General features: G+C 41.8%; 1 protein-coding gene across 1 annotated transcript in view; it reads left to right on the top strand.

Annotated features, from left to right (window-relative positions):
- Window positions 1-1,768: 1,768 nt before the first annotated feature.
- TESK2 (testis associated actin remodelling kinase 2) overlaps window positions 1,769-14,339 on the top strand; it is an 86,802-nt gene continuing 74,231 nt past the window's right edge. The window contains exons 1-2 of the mRNA XM_075508654.1: window positions 1,769-1,966; window positions 10,059-10,362. Coding sequence (XP_075364769.1) covers window positions 10,141-10,362 — 222 coding nt within the window. The 5' untranslated portion in view covers window positions 1,769-1,966; window positions 10,059-10,140. The remainder of the gene's footprint in view (window positions 1,967-10,058; window positions 10,363-14,339) is intronic.

The following is a 14,339-nucleotide window of genomic DNA, read 5'->3' as shown; positions in this document are numbered from 1 at the left end:
ATCACTGAATTGCAGAGTAGAGATTTTAATCCAACTGTAAGGGTAAATCTCCATTCAGTATTATTTGTAGAGTTGGTGCTGATGTTTCCAACATGAAACACCCTCAAGCACATTTTGGATCGAGCTGAAAAGATTAGATGTAGATTTAATGACAAAGGATAATGAGAAAACATAGTACTAACTTGGTATGGCAAGACTGAGCGATGTGTTCTTGTCTGAGACTCTTTTTAGTTATAACTCCACTGTTTTTAACTGACTGCAATAGGGTTATTCTATCCAAGACTCTACAGCAAATGAACTTTGTTTTTTGAAGAGTTTCAGTAAAAATAGCTCAGCCTTTGCCAAGGATGAGGTCAGGGGAAAAAAGTCAATCCCTTGCCAATGTAAAACAAAACCAAAACCCCCTTACAACCATTTAATGAGATGTTCTAGTCCCGCCGTGCTTTGGAATGGATACTTGAAGTTTGGCAGCGTGTCCTAGCAGGAAGAAAGGTATCTTTTTCTATACCTGTTACAAGCTGCCTACATGTGGATAAGCTACAGTTTGAAAAAAATAACAGTTTATATGCAAAAAGTCACAGACTTATTACAGCTTGGCAGCCAAAACCTCAGAAAATTTGAGATGCATTAAGCAGGCTACAGGCAGGACTCGAGGGGCTGAGCAGGACGTTCTGTGCAGCGTGCCCCTCTGCTGTGACTGCCACCACGACTGGGGTGCAGGCAGCTGGAAAGAAAGGGGAGAGTTTGTGTAACGTGCTGAAGTTGTGAGAGCTGGAGGGAGGAAGAGACCAGAACAAGGGATGAATCCTGTGGGAAACGTAGTAGGGAGACAGGGAATTGGAGGTAATAACAGCAGGGATGCCGCCACGGAGCCCAATTATGGTCACTTTAAAGCCGGGTGTCGCCCCAGCCGCGTGTGAATGGCTGTGCGGGCGGAGGGGCGAGGGCTGCTGCCGGAACTGGCTGCGGTGCGGGTCAGGATTTAGGGCGAAGAGCCGGCGGAACCTGCAGCACGAAGGCTCAAGCCGGCGCTAGGCCGCAGGTGCGCGGCGAGGCCCCGCGGGCCGCCAGGCAGCCCCTCTCGAATGGGACGCGGGTTTCTGCGCTTCCCGGACGGACAGTCGGTTACCCGCCGGCGGCCGCTGCCACACACGGGTGTGTGCGGTGCACACGGGTCCCGCGGCAGGGGCTCTCCGCAGCGCCCCGGCCCGCCGTCGCCATGGCACCCGCGCGCGGCCTGCCGGGACCCCTCGGCGCGGCGCGGGCCCGCTGCCCTCCGCTCCCGCCGGGGTGCCCGTTCCGCTGACAGCTTCACGCCTATCGCTGCCTATAAACATACGGGGATTGGCTCTTCCGCCCGTCTGTCACCACGCGCACCACACTCCTACTGGCTAACTCTCTTATTTATAATCCGCCCTCAAAGGCTGACCAGTGAAAGCGAGGCGCCCCTAGCAACGCCCCTCTCTCTTTCCTGCCACTGGCTCCCGCTCGTCTCTCGGCGTTGTTGTCTCTCGTGTGGTTGGCCAAACTGCCTGCCTCTCAAGTGCCTCATGACCAATTAGAAAGGAGCACTCACGTGGACTACTTGCCAGTCCCTCCGCCCGGTTGCCCTTTCTCCATTGGCCGAGGGCCACCGTCCATCCAGCCTCACCCGGCGCCGATTGGCTGCTAGAGAGGGTCGGGTGCCGCCCCGGCGCTGTGGGCGGCTCGGCGGCGGCGCTCGCCTGGGGGGGGCGGACGCGTGAGGAGGAGGAGGCGGGGGCCGCGGCCGGGGGAGGAGGAGCTGCGGCGATCACGGTCCCGGGTCCCGCAGCTGGGCTCCCTCCTCACATGGGGCCCCCTCGCTTGCCGCAGCGGTGGGGCAGACCCTCGCCGGGTTGCTGAGGGGCCGGGGGTTGGCCGCGGGTGAGGTATGCGGCCATGAGAGCCCGCGCCGCCCACAGGCCCTGCTGGTGCCGCCGCTCAGGTAACGGCCGGCGCGAGGGGCGGAGGGGGGTGCGAACAGGGAGCGGGGCGGGGGGTGCCCGCGTTTCTCCGGGGCAGCCAGCGAGGGGAAGGTCGTTGCGGGTGGGGGGGGCACCCCCCGAAGGCGGTGAGGGAGGAGAGGAGCCGCTCCGGGGAAGGGCACCCGTCTAGCGGAGGGGAAGGGGCAGCCGGCGGGGTCCCGCCGCTCCCCCCCCCACCCCTCCGCCAGTGCGGTGAGGTGAGTGATGCGTTTGGGTTAGCAGGTGCCTGAAGGGGCTGCCTTCACCCCGGGGGCGAAGTGTGAGGGGGAGCGGGTGCTGCAGGACGCCTGAGCGCTGCGGGGGAAGCCGGCTGCGGGGAAGGCAGGCTGCAGACACCCGTGCCCTGATCCGGGGGCAAGGGTCTGCCTGAAGACGTCTAGGATCTTTGCCCGACCACATGGGGACTGCTTTGAAAATGGTCGCTTTGCCAAGACGTGTGAAAGCTTGGCTCGGGTTTTGCTATTTTAAGTGCTACCCTGTAAGAATACATGAATCATGTTTTAATGACAGGCTCGACTGTTCAAGTGTATGTGCATATATGTTTGCTTTATGGCCTTCAGATGAAAGGTGCTGTATAAATGCAGATGATCACTCTTAATGTTGCATTCCTTTGAGGGTGGGAACTCTATTTGCTTTAAGTACAGGGGACTTTCCACTCGGGTATTCTGATAGGTAGTACCTTGATAGTTGAAAGCTAAAATTTCAGGAGTACCGACTTGAATTTTATTTAAGTTTATACCTTTCTGTTTGTCCCCCTAAAAAAGACTTACAGCTAATATTTAGCCTAATTTATGCAAAGCCTTTATGCTTCAACTGAAATTATTATTTTTTTTGTAGTAGAGATCAGAGTTCTAACATATTTTATTGTCTGCAAAATCAACAGACTTACAGTTCTATGGACTTAATTAGGCACTGCAATTTACAACCTAAGATAAGGTTTTTTAATGAGAAACTCTGATACACCCAGTGGACTAGCCGTAAGCCGTTCCATTTAGTCATCATCTTTGGAAATTATTGTTGCATACCATATCCTGACAGGCCAATAAAATGTCATTTTCTGACTCTTGCAGAAATCTGCTGTACAACTGTAGACACGGCTGTGTAACTCCATTGTCCATTTTTATTTGTCTTCATGTAAAACTTGCACGCAAAGCATGAGTAGCTTGAACTGAAGGGAAAGGGGTGTGTTCCCTGTACCTGGTGGCAAGTGTATGCTCTCCTGTGGTTTTTGTTTTGAAGTTGTTTTGTTGGGATGTTTTGTTAGGATTTTGTTAGGGTGAACAGCTGGCAGTGGGAGCGGAGCAGGAGATAGGGACGGAGCACTCCTTGCTTCAGTGCTTAATATTTTTCTGACCGTGGAAGGAGAAAGTTGGTCCAAATGAGGTGTTCTGGTGGTATAGGCCTCCTGTAACCTAGTCGTACCCTCCGTTTCTATACATTTGTGCTTTTGCCGTTGTAATTCTTTATGCAGATTATTCACAAATTCATGAAAGAAACACAGGGTTAAAAGGAGAATGTTGCTTCTGTGTCTGCTGCAGAAAAGAATGAAGCTTGAGGTTCACTTGCATCATAGGTTCCCTTTCTGTATTCTTCCTGTAGCTGAGAACCATGCATTTGCACAACAGCAAAGCTTTTTATTGTATCCTTGCAGCATGGTATCTTGCAGCCTGGCACAAAAATAAGTGCCCTTCTAGGCAAGATCAAAAAATAGTCAGTGTTAGTAAATTTTTTTAAGCCCATTTTCTGCTTATTAGTTCCTTAATGTGTTCATTTGAAGTTGTGTATTTATCAGTAAGTACATCTAATAATCAGCAACTGTATCACGCTGGCTCCATCTGTTGTCTGTTGCCAAGTCCTCTTTCTGTCTTAGATAGTAAGCTGCTTTTCATACGGCCCTGTCACTTTTTCTTAAGTTTAACACATTTCTGGCAGTGGCTAAGCCACTTTTTGATATGATTGTCCCATTAGTTGCACTGGAGAATTGTAATAGCTCTTGCAACCAGGAGGGGAGTTAGTTGAAAGAACTTTGCTTTTGAAAGCTGACTTTGTACACTCCAGGTTTGTGGCTCACAAACTGTGAGTTACAGGTTTCCCCTTGGCACCCAGGGTGCTTCAGATTGATATGTAAATACCAGCAGATTCCAACGTCTCTACGTTAGCAATAACAGATTTGGGAAGGCCTATTCTCGCTTGAAGAATTAATAAACAAATTAGTCAAGACTGTGTTACTGTTCTGTTTGTGCAGCGGGTACCTGAAGCAAACATGGTACCGGGTGTTTCACAGTAGCATGAAACCAGTATCATGGACTGGTGCTTCAGCTGTATTTTAAAGGGTAGATTACAGAATGCGTTTAAATATTTGTGGAGATGATACTTTTAGCTGGGAAATACAAATATTGACTGTCTTGTGTGATGATGTATAAATGTAAGATTTTGTCCAAGAGAGGTCAGTCAGGTATGAAATTCAGCCTGCTTACTTTATCTTCATCCCTCTTTCAAGCATTCTTGTTCTCTTTTCTTGCCTTTGCTGTGCTGGATTGTCTCACTGGCTGCATTGAAACAACAGAAAGTCGTGAATGCCCCCAGTACTAACAGAGCTGTCAGCCCTCAGTCATCAACCTGGCGGAGAGGCTGAGGGGGAAATTCCTTGATTATTGAGATGTTACAATACCTGTTGGTATTGGAAGGCTTTGATTCCCTTTGTTTTTCTCAAGAGCTAAGCAAATGTCAGCCTGCTGACACCCGGAAGGCATGAGCTGCTTCTCAGTGTCTTTACTGAGCTCTGTTTTGTTAGGCAAACATAATATATTAAAATTATCCATTTGAAGCGGCAGCTGTGTATTGTACATGGTCTACTTGAGTGATTATTTAACTCTAACCATGCTCTGTAACTAGGCTAGTGTCTGTCTGCACTGTGGATTGGAGTGACTAAAACCAGGCTAGGAGACAAATGGATTTTTGCAAGGTCCTTCTGTAGAGGTTTAGTTTTATATTATAATTGCCAACTGTTTCTAGGGTCCAATTATACTATGGGCATAAGGACCAAGTGGTTTTCTGTTTGTTTGTGGGTTTTTAATCTCTTCCCCCCCGCCCAGTTCTATTTGCCTTCTAAATATGTGCCAGAATTTATGTCTATGCTTGATGCAAATATTTTTTAAACTTACAACCTTGGCCCTGAATCCTGAGCTCTGCAGTAAGTTAATGGCTAGTCTCTCTTACTGGTTTCAGACTTGGCTACAGTCACAAAATAAATGAACTGTTTGTTTCAGCTTAGCCTCTTGTGGAAGTTTGTTTGCATTATAAAACCACAATGCAGTTTAGCATACTTGCAGTTTCTGGAGTGGTGTAGTAGGGCTAATGCAGGTCTCTTTGAGGAATGTCAGCCCTACTTGTGGGAAGCTTATGCTATGACAGTACTGGCTAGAGCTAGGAATTACCCCCTACAGGGGAGATGAAATTAAAGCAAAATATTACCTAAGTAAAAATAGAAAATGTTGGGATTTTCACGTTCGAGTGTAATGTCGTAATTAAGACTTTAAACTGGACCCTAAGACTTAATCCCATGAAAACAGTAAAAAAGACTTCAGCTTCAGGATGAGCTGGGCCAAACGTAGTGCAAGCTCTGGTACTTGTAGCTACCTTGTCTGTAAATATTTGACATTATCTTTCTCCCAAAGACAAGAAGCTAAGTTATGGACAAACCAAGGAACTTTCCTCTGTTAGGAAAGCGGATGACAGCACTTGAGAACAAAATTGTGGAATGCCTGGTTCTCTTTACCTGTTTGGTTTGATTTCTTGTGTTTCATTCCCAAATATTTTTTCTTTTTCCTTTTTTTTTTTTTTTTTTTTCTCCAGGCTAATGACCTCAAAGTCAATTCAGTCTTTGGAAGATTTAGTTCTTTACATTCCTTTAAAGCTTTTCTGAAATTTGCACATTACTACAGTGAATGCTTCTCCCCCCCAAGTTATTATTTTGTTGAGTGACACTTGCCAGCATAATTCCTTCATGTTTTTGTAGTGCTGGGTTTTGAAGCTACATCAGACTATGAGTTTAAATAGTTAACTCCTGGCAAATGACTTATGTCAAAGCTTTGGCATCTTGTTCTTCAGAAAACCTTTTCAAATTAATAACATGCATCCACCAGATTTATTGCTTTCCAGGCTGAATGCCTAGCGACAGTCTTCTGTGTCTAAAAATGGTTGTTGTTGTTAAGGCCATCTTTTAGGAAATTGTGAGTTTGACATTTGAGTGCAAATATGCACATGTTATAAAGATACTGGGGACAGAAGAAGTCTTAGTAATGAATTGAAATGTTTTTTGGAAGGATCTTGTTTTACACCCTGAGGCATTAAAGAGATGCTGCTAAAGTTGAGAAGCCTTACCCATTTTTATGTCTATGAAGTATAAAATGTTAAGTACTGGCTAATATATGTCACCTCTTAGTTTTACATTGATGTGTGGGGTATAACTTGATGTGCTATTGTGGGGTTTCTGTCTTTAAATATTTGCAGGCTTAGGCATTGGTTTTGAAAGCCAAATGTCTAATTAACCAAATAAATGCTGATAGTATTTGTATTTATAGTAATTTCTACAATTAAAAAAATCAATGCATTCATACAGTGGAGAAACTGATCTTAATATAATATTAACATTAATAATTTTTTTTTTCTTCAAGGTTTGTTTTTTTAAACCAAGAAATTAAAATGTGGTAGGGCATGAAACATTCTGAAATTGTGCTTTTCAGTAATAAAATAAGTGGATGAGTAGGGCAGGTATGCATTTTGAGAGGTGTATTTCTAAATTATTTTTGTCTTGGCAGAGTGGGGTGTGTTTTTCTTGGATAAGGATGTCAGAAAAATTGGTCTGAAAGCTGAGAATTTATTGGGAAATGTTTTTAGTCTCCTTTTTTAACTGGCTGTTGAGCACAGCTTAAGAGTTTTTAAGCTGAACTTTAATATGAAAAAAACCACCACCAACCTTTTAGTTGGTTGCAGAATTTGCAGGATGGTTTGGATTCTGTTCAGTGCACTTTAATTAACCATACAAGGTAGTAAATTAAAGTACCTCAGACTGACTTGACAGTCAATTAAACCTTGGTTGATTTCATTGAGAATGTGATCATTAGTGTAATTGGCCAAAATGACAGGAGGCCCACTTGGAATTGTGCCCACGTGAAATTTTCCTCTAATTCTGTGTATGAAGTCCTGGGCAGAAAACTAGACAAATGGAGCTCTATCCAAATAATTTCCAAGGATTTCGTGTAGCTGTCTGGAAAGAAGGCAAACTCTAGCAGGCAAAAATGAAGGAATGGGTTACTTGGGAATCCAGGTGGCAAAGCCTTTTGGGGTTTATGTTGTGTGAAGTACTTTGAATCTCTTCTTTCATTGTGGGATTTGTATAGAGTTTTGCAAAGTTCACCATGTGATTTCAATCAAAGGGATGTGTATGTGAGGGAGATTTTTTTGTTTTTTTTTGTTTTTTGTTTGGTTTTGTGAAATAGATTGAGAGACTATGGTGAGAGCTGATCTTTTGTTAATACTATATTTAAGGTATAGGTATACTGGATACTTAACACAGAGTTAGCTTCTCCTAATCAAGATCTCTTACCTGACTTGGTATCTTCCTCTGTTGGGACAACAGCAATCTTTCCTGTTTTCTTTTTGCATATATCTTGCTTTGCCTGAGAACTTAAACTTATACTCCTGATTTACAAGTTGCTTTAATTTGCTGGGCTGCAGTGCAGATGTGTTGTTTCACTAGATTTAGCAGAGGTGTCTACAAGCTCCAGGGTCCACTTCGTATGGTGTTCCTGTGATACTGGAGTGTCGTACTGTGCATTTCTGGGGCAAATGCTTGCTCCCTTCCTTGGAAAGTATCTAGTGCATGTGGGTACTACTCTGATGTAAATAAGTTCTAAAAAATTGTTTCTTCAATTACAGCAGGTTTTCTGGTCAGTCTCCAAAGATACTTGCATCTCCTGTTCCAGAAAATGAATTGTTAACACTGTGGTTTCCTGTCCATCCTCCTTCCATAGATAGTTCTTTCTTTATCTCCTTGAAAAGTAACCACATGATAGTTTGTCCCTTTCAGATCAAAAGGAATTATTTAAGCATGCCTTGGAAATTCCTGGGCATCTTCTCTATAGCTGAGGAGGTTCTCTGGGCATCTTCTCTATAGCTGAGGAGGTTCTCTGGGCTATTTTTCTCAGCTGGAGAGATAGAACAGGTTTTATCTTCCCATGGTGCTTCTGTACCATTTCCAGACCCTCAAGGCTCATGGAGCAAGAATATGAGGTCAGAAATTGGATTCTGATCTTCTGTGTGGCAGTCGGCCACACCATAACATTAGACCATGTAGTACTATCATCTGAAAAGCTCAGTAAGCTCATACATGTGGGAGTCTGCATATAAAATTCTGTAGGAATACCACGATGTGGGATTTGATAGAGATTAAATTTCTTAATCAGGCTGTGGTAAGACTCTCTTATACCCACCGACTCCCATTTAGAGAGGTAAGTGTTAAGATATTTGAAATAAACACCCTTCAAAAATATGGAGGGTTTTTTATTTTTTTTTTTTTTTCTTTTTTGGAGAGGACAACCTCAAATTAATTCCATGCAGTTCAACAGAACTTACTTCTGAAGGCAGGGAAAGACTGTGTGTTTTTCTGATGTGTTGGCACAGAGCATGTCTGAAAGATACACTGCATACAAAACATGGGTATAGCAGCACTGCTGTATATTCAGAGGACAGCTGGTGTGCCTCTGTTTTTGAGATGCTCTTCAAATTTAGTGTATTGTTCAGGTTCTGTACATCTGTGTAAATAGAAGTATAATTGCCTGGCCTGCTCCCTGCTTTGTGATTATTTTGTCCGCCTTTTTTTTTTTTTTTTAATAATTTTATTGTTTCCTTCCCCTCCCTCCAGTTTTTCATTCACCCTCGGGGGGGAAGAAAAAAAAGAGAGAGAAATCTATCCTCTTTGTGACTGCTCACTTTGTTCAGGTTTTGTAGGGGCTCACCAAATTGCTGTAAATGAACAGTTAAGTGTGGAAAAGATGAATAACCTCCCGAGTCTAAGGTTTAAAGAAAAAAAAAAAAAAGTAGGCCACCTGTCAAGTTTGCCAGTCCAAGCTGAATTTGATGTGCTCCAGAGTCATCCTGATTACTTCATCGTCCTCTTAAAAAGAAAAAAAAATTCCTGTACTGTTGGTGTACACCCCCCCCCCTTTTTTTTTTCTTTTCTCCTACTTGGCAAATGTAGCTTGTTTCCTGTGTTTTCAGTTGAACTGAAATTAATACAGCTTTAAAAAGTGTGTTTGTGGGGAGAATTGTTCTAGCAGTTTCTTATAAGAATACTTTGTTTTTGTAGCAGGATTATTGACGTTTTTATAAATTTGGGGGCTAGATCTTTAGTGGATATAAACTTGTGTTCCTACCAATTAAGGAATTAGTCTTGGAACACTCATAGGTGGAAGCTTTAAAAACAAAGGTTTTGGTGCTCCACCTACTGTTATTGACAGCTAATAATTTTCCTTATGTCAACTGAAAGTTGATCCGGTTTTTATAGTTAGGATCCTTTGTTCTGTCCCTAATGTGAAATGGTTTCTTGCGATAGCGGTAGACTTGTCACCAACTGCTACTGAAGTAGAATAGAGTGTTACATTTTGTGGGTTTCCTCCTGCTTAGTTGCTTGCTTTAGCAACCAGAACTTAAGTAAAAAAGAAAGAGGCGGGGGGGAGGGAATGAAAGTTGTTTGTTAACAGTTAAATTTTGAGTTCCAAACCTATTCATCTCGTAATAGCCAGAGCATAGGGTATTTCCATGAATCTAAAGGAAAAGTTCATTAGATTGTCTGTCTTTACTGATGATGCTGTGGGGTTGGTTGTGGTGGGTTTTTTTTTTTTCCCCTTCAATTTTTCATGCCCCTACTTGGATATCTTCTGCTTTTTTTTTTTTTCTAACTCCCTTAAACTGGTGTAAGCTGTGTTGGAGTCCTATCAAACATATCTAATATGTTTACAATAATGGTAACCTCAATTTCTTGTATTTTAGGATCCAACAAGAGTAGAGAAGACAGCAAATTACCTAAGATGTGAGAAGTTCTCCCTTAGCAAAATAAAACCTTGTTTTCAAAATGGACCGAAGTAAGCGGAATTCAATAGCAGGATTTCCACCACGCTTGGAGCGCGCTGAAGACTTTGATGGTGGCGCTGGAGGAGAAGGGACTGCATCCCAGATAGGAAGAGTTTGTACCTCTTCATACAGAGCCCTGATAAGTGCCTTTTCCAGACTTACTCGTCTTGATGACTTCACATGTGAGAAAATTGGCTCTGGTTTCTTCTCTGAGGTGTTCAAGGTGTGTGTTTAGTTCTTTCCTCTCTTCATGTTGATTACTTCATGTTTGGTGCTGAGAATGTACACGAGTATCAGCAGAAGTACTTTTCAGTGAAGTCAACTGACTGTTCTTGTATTTGCTTTACTCAGGATGAGTCAGTGATGGAGAACTTGTAGGAATCACATATTTCCTCTGTCACTCTTCCAGCTGTTTTTTATCACTTGTAATTTATTTGGGGAGTTGCAGAGGCTATTTCGGAGAACCAGTAAAAGCTAAAAAAAAAAAAAAAATTGGTTTATCTTTTGGTCTCTGCCATGTATTTTTGCATTCATGTAGTGTATGAAACACCAATGGCTCTTGGTTCTCTCATATGTAAGTGTGAATGTCTTTAATTTAGCTAGTTTATTAGTTTTGTGGGATTGTACTCATTCCTTTGGTAGTCTTTGCCTCCCAACCCTAGATGCATCTGTTAGGAGATCTACACATGATTACTGAATTTGAAGCCACAAAATTTATTGCACTGAAGTTACAGTACAATTAGCTGCTCTTCTCTGTTTCCTTTGCTGCTTGTTATGCCATGCCTCTAACTCAAATAATCAGAGATTGGTTTGAAGTAAATAGTATGAATGAGAAAATCTGATGTTGTCAGTGACTTGCTGCTATGAATCTGGGAAGTGGATAAGATCTTTGTAAAGCAATTTGTGAAACCATACAGGCAACCCCAGTTTTATAGCACTGGTGATATTTCTGCTGTTCTGACTGTTCTGGTAAGGTTTATCATAGAGGAATAGGACATTGAGTTGACTTCCAAGCTTAGGCATTGCAAAAATAATTTGTTTCCTTGTCCTAGTTCCTGACTTTAAATGAAGTCACCCTGAAAATTATTTCCATTTCAGTGAAATGCCAGAAAACTTTTATCTCACAATATATGATGTCCATTCCATGACACTTCACGTGGTCTTTTCTTTAAGAAGTTAAACCAAAAAAACTCTTATCCAGCTTTATTGCTGTGAATAGCTATGCAAATTAGAAAATGAAAATTATTTTTATGTTGCTTTAATACCCAAAGGCATTCAGATCTCCATATATACCTCTCCTCTTGTGTAAAGGCAAGCCACTCCACAGAAGTCTGTCTATTTAGCTAGATGTATGAAATTTAATTTCCACTAACACAAGTTTTTAATTCTTTCATATGGGCAGACATGAATAATTTTATTTGGGGTGTGTAGGAGACTTGGTACAGGTCAGCTATTTATAAAGCCAGCTTGTATACCAATTGAAAACAAGGCTTTGTTTTTTTCTTCTTGTTTTCCTATTTAGAAGACTTTCTGTAATGCATTTTGTAGCAACTGTCTTTGTATCCAGACATTTCTTAATGTGAAATGAACTGATTTTTAAAGTTCTGTGTGCCACTGGAACTCATCTTTACAGCTTTTATGGCAAAGCTGCTGTGAAATGTATAAGGGTACCAATAGACTTGGGTCATCTCTAAGTAACTGGGGAATAACAGACCTTGGTTTGTTTGTGTGAATGTCAGAATTCATGTTTTGGAGTAGTTTTGTCTTGGGTTTATCTCAGTGTTTCTGATTAGACATTGTGTTTTTTTCTGTTCTGTAAATTCAGGACTTTTTCCTCTTTAAGACTTGGATTTTCCAGTGCTTAGATTATGAATTTATCCTATAGTGGTATGGCCAATCATATTTATTTTGGGACTTCAAAAACTTACATAGTTGAATAGCTACATACTTTGTGAACAGACTTACTGGGTGAAATAGCTGTAATACCCTACCATACATTGGTGAGGAACATCATGGAGAAGCGCCCTGAGGCAAGGTGGTTGCATATCCAGCAGAAAGGTACGGTATTATTGATCATTAGGAAACAAAAGTAGGTGGGGGAAAAAAGAGGCTAAAAGTAAAGGTAAATTTCCAGCATTCATAGTAATTGATTTATTAAGAATATCTTATTTTGAGAGCACTTGGTTTAGTCAGGTAGTGGCATACAGAGGTAAACATCTGTTTGAGAATTTATGTTGATTGAGAGAAATCCTTGATACCCGATTTACCTTCCTGTGCATAAGTCTGCTAACTCTTTAAAAACCTTCCCCTGCCATTCTCCCTTTCAGTAAGCTAACCTAGACATCACACAGTGTTAGTCTGCAATCAGTGGCATTACTCTGAGAGTGATGGTAGTAGACTGAGCATCTAGTGTCTGTTTTCCCAGAAACAGCCACAGACCTCCTGCAGGGAGACAATGAGTGATAAAGCCTTTTCTTTCACATCAGTTTCAAACAAGGTCTTGCTTCAGTTTTGGCACAAAGGGGTGAGAATGCATTACGACCTTATCTTACATGCAGTTCCATACTCATTTAAGCAAGTTTCTGTTCTGTTAGTTTATCAGCCTGACCACCTCTGTCATTAATCCTACTGTGCTGATGATCATATTTCATGCAAGAACCTTGATGTGCTTCCAGGAAGGAGAGCCTCATGGTTTGACACAGTTAAAGTTCAGTCTGATCTGCAGGCTCCCAGCTAAACGATCGAACTCAGACAAATCCAGGATAGTTCTAGACTTACTGTGTAAGTAACTTTACAAGACCAATGAAGCCTTCCCTTTAAATTAGCAAAGGTGTCTCAGAAAACCCCATGTCACCAGAGCTTTTTCAATTATGTATTTGTCTGTTGTTTTGTGAGTATCATAGGTTGCGTTCACTCAAGTGATGAGCAAAGAATGTTTGGACTGTTTTGAGGGTTTGGGATTTTTGTTTTGCTATGTAACTGACAATTGTTTTCAGTGATTTCTTCCCCTCCATCCTTTTCTGTGGAAACTCCTTTTTAAATATAGTCTATCACAGTGGATAGAAGTTGCCTTCTCTTAACTTGGGAATAGGAGTACCTTACAGCTTAGATGTATATATTAATAGTCATATGTGCTATGAATGATCTTTTAGCATTTCTAGTGCACCTTTATTCATATACAAATTAAACTTTGTGGTTTATTCAGCATAAAGAATTAAACTAGCATTTTGATTTTGTTAGCCATCACTATAATGCTTCGAATTCACGTTCACCTGAATACTAAGTATTATAGAAACTAGTTTAGAAAAACTGAACTTTGTCAAACTATTCGCAGTCTAGTTTGAAGCAGCTGACTGACTAGTGCCTGTTCTAATTTTCAATGGCAAGTGCAGCACACTGAGGTTTGCTTTTAAGATTGAGCTAGGCAAAGACTGTTTATGTAAATAAACAATGCCCAGCCATGATCCCAAACCTTTAAATTCCCAGCTGGGGAGACCAGTAAGGGCTGATGGATCTATAAGTAATTGTGGGGGAGATAAGCATCATACTGAAACTAAATACCGTTATTTGGAAATAGATACTGTTCATTATAAAATGTGTGTGTTGGAACAGCAGTCAGATTAAAATCCAGGATCTTTTTCTCTTCAAATATACATTCAGGTTCAAAGCCAGTACTAAATGTTCAAGTTGCTGTAGAATTCCTTCAGGTGTTCTTGTTGGCTCTACATTCTGTAGCTGAACCTTTGAGAGAGACTGGAAATACTTCAATGCTTTGGCTGAATGTTAAAAATGGACTTTTTGCAGTTCATTATTCATGTATATTGCAGTTCATTATTGCAGTATATTATTCAGGGCTCGTTGATCCAATATAGAATTGTGCAAATTCAGTGTCCTGTGTGCTTGCATGTTGGGAAGGTCGTGTTGCTATACAGGTGTGGTCACTGGGGAATTAGAGGGTTTTGACTGTTGAGGAATGGTGAAATCTTTTGACATCAGGGAAGAATTCATGGTTTTGTCTTGGGCAGTTCTGGATGCTAAAATAGTTGTTTCACTGCTGACAGTTCTTCTGTTTTAAATATGCCTAGCCATCTAATTAGCAGTACTATCAGAATACAATTCAAGAGGAGGAAAACAATTTATGTTTGTGTCACTCTGATTAGTTCTGTAATGCAGAGACACCTCACTGCTCTTGTAATGATG

Source organism: Mycteria americana, chromosome 7, assembly GCF_035582795.1.
Source record: "Mycteria americana isolate JAX WOST 10 ecotype Jacksonville Zoo and Gardens chromosome 7, USCA_MyAme_1.0, whole genome shotgun sequence".
NCBI classification, from domain to species: domain Eukaryota; kingdom Metazoa; phylum Chordata; class Aves; order Ciconiiformes; family Ciconiidae; genus Mycteria; species Mycteria americana.
This window is presented reverse-complemented; position numbering and strand designations above follow the sequence as displayed.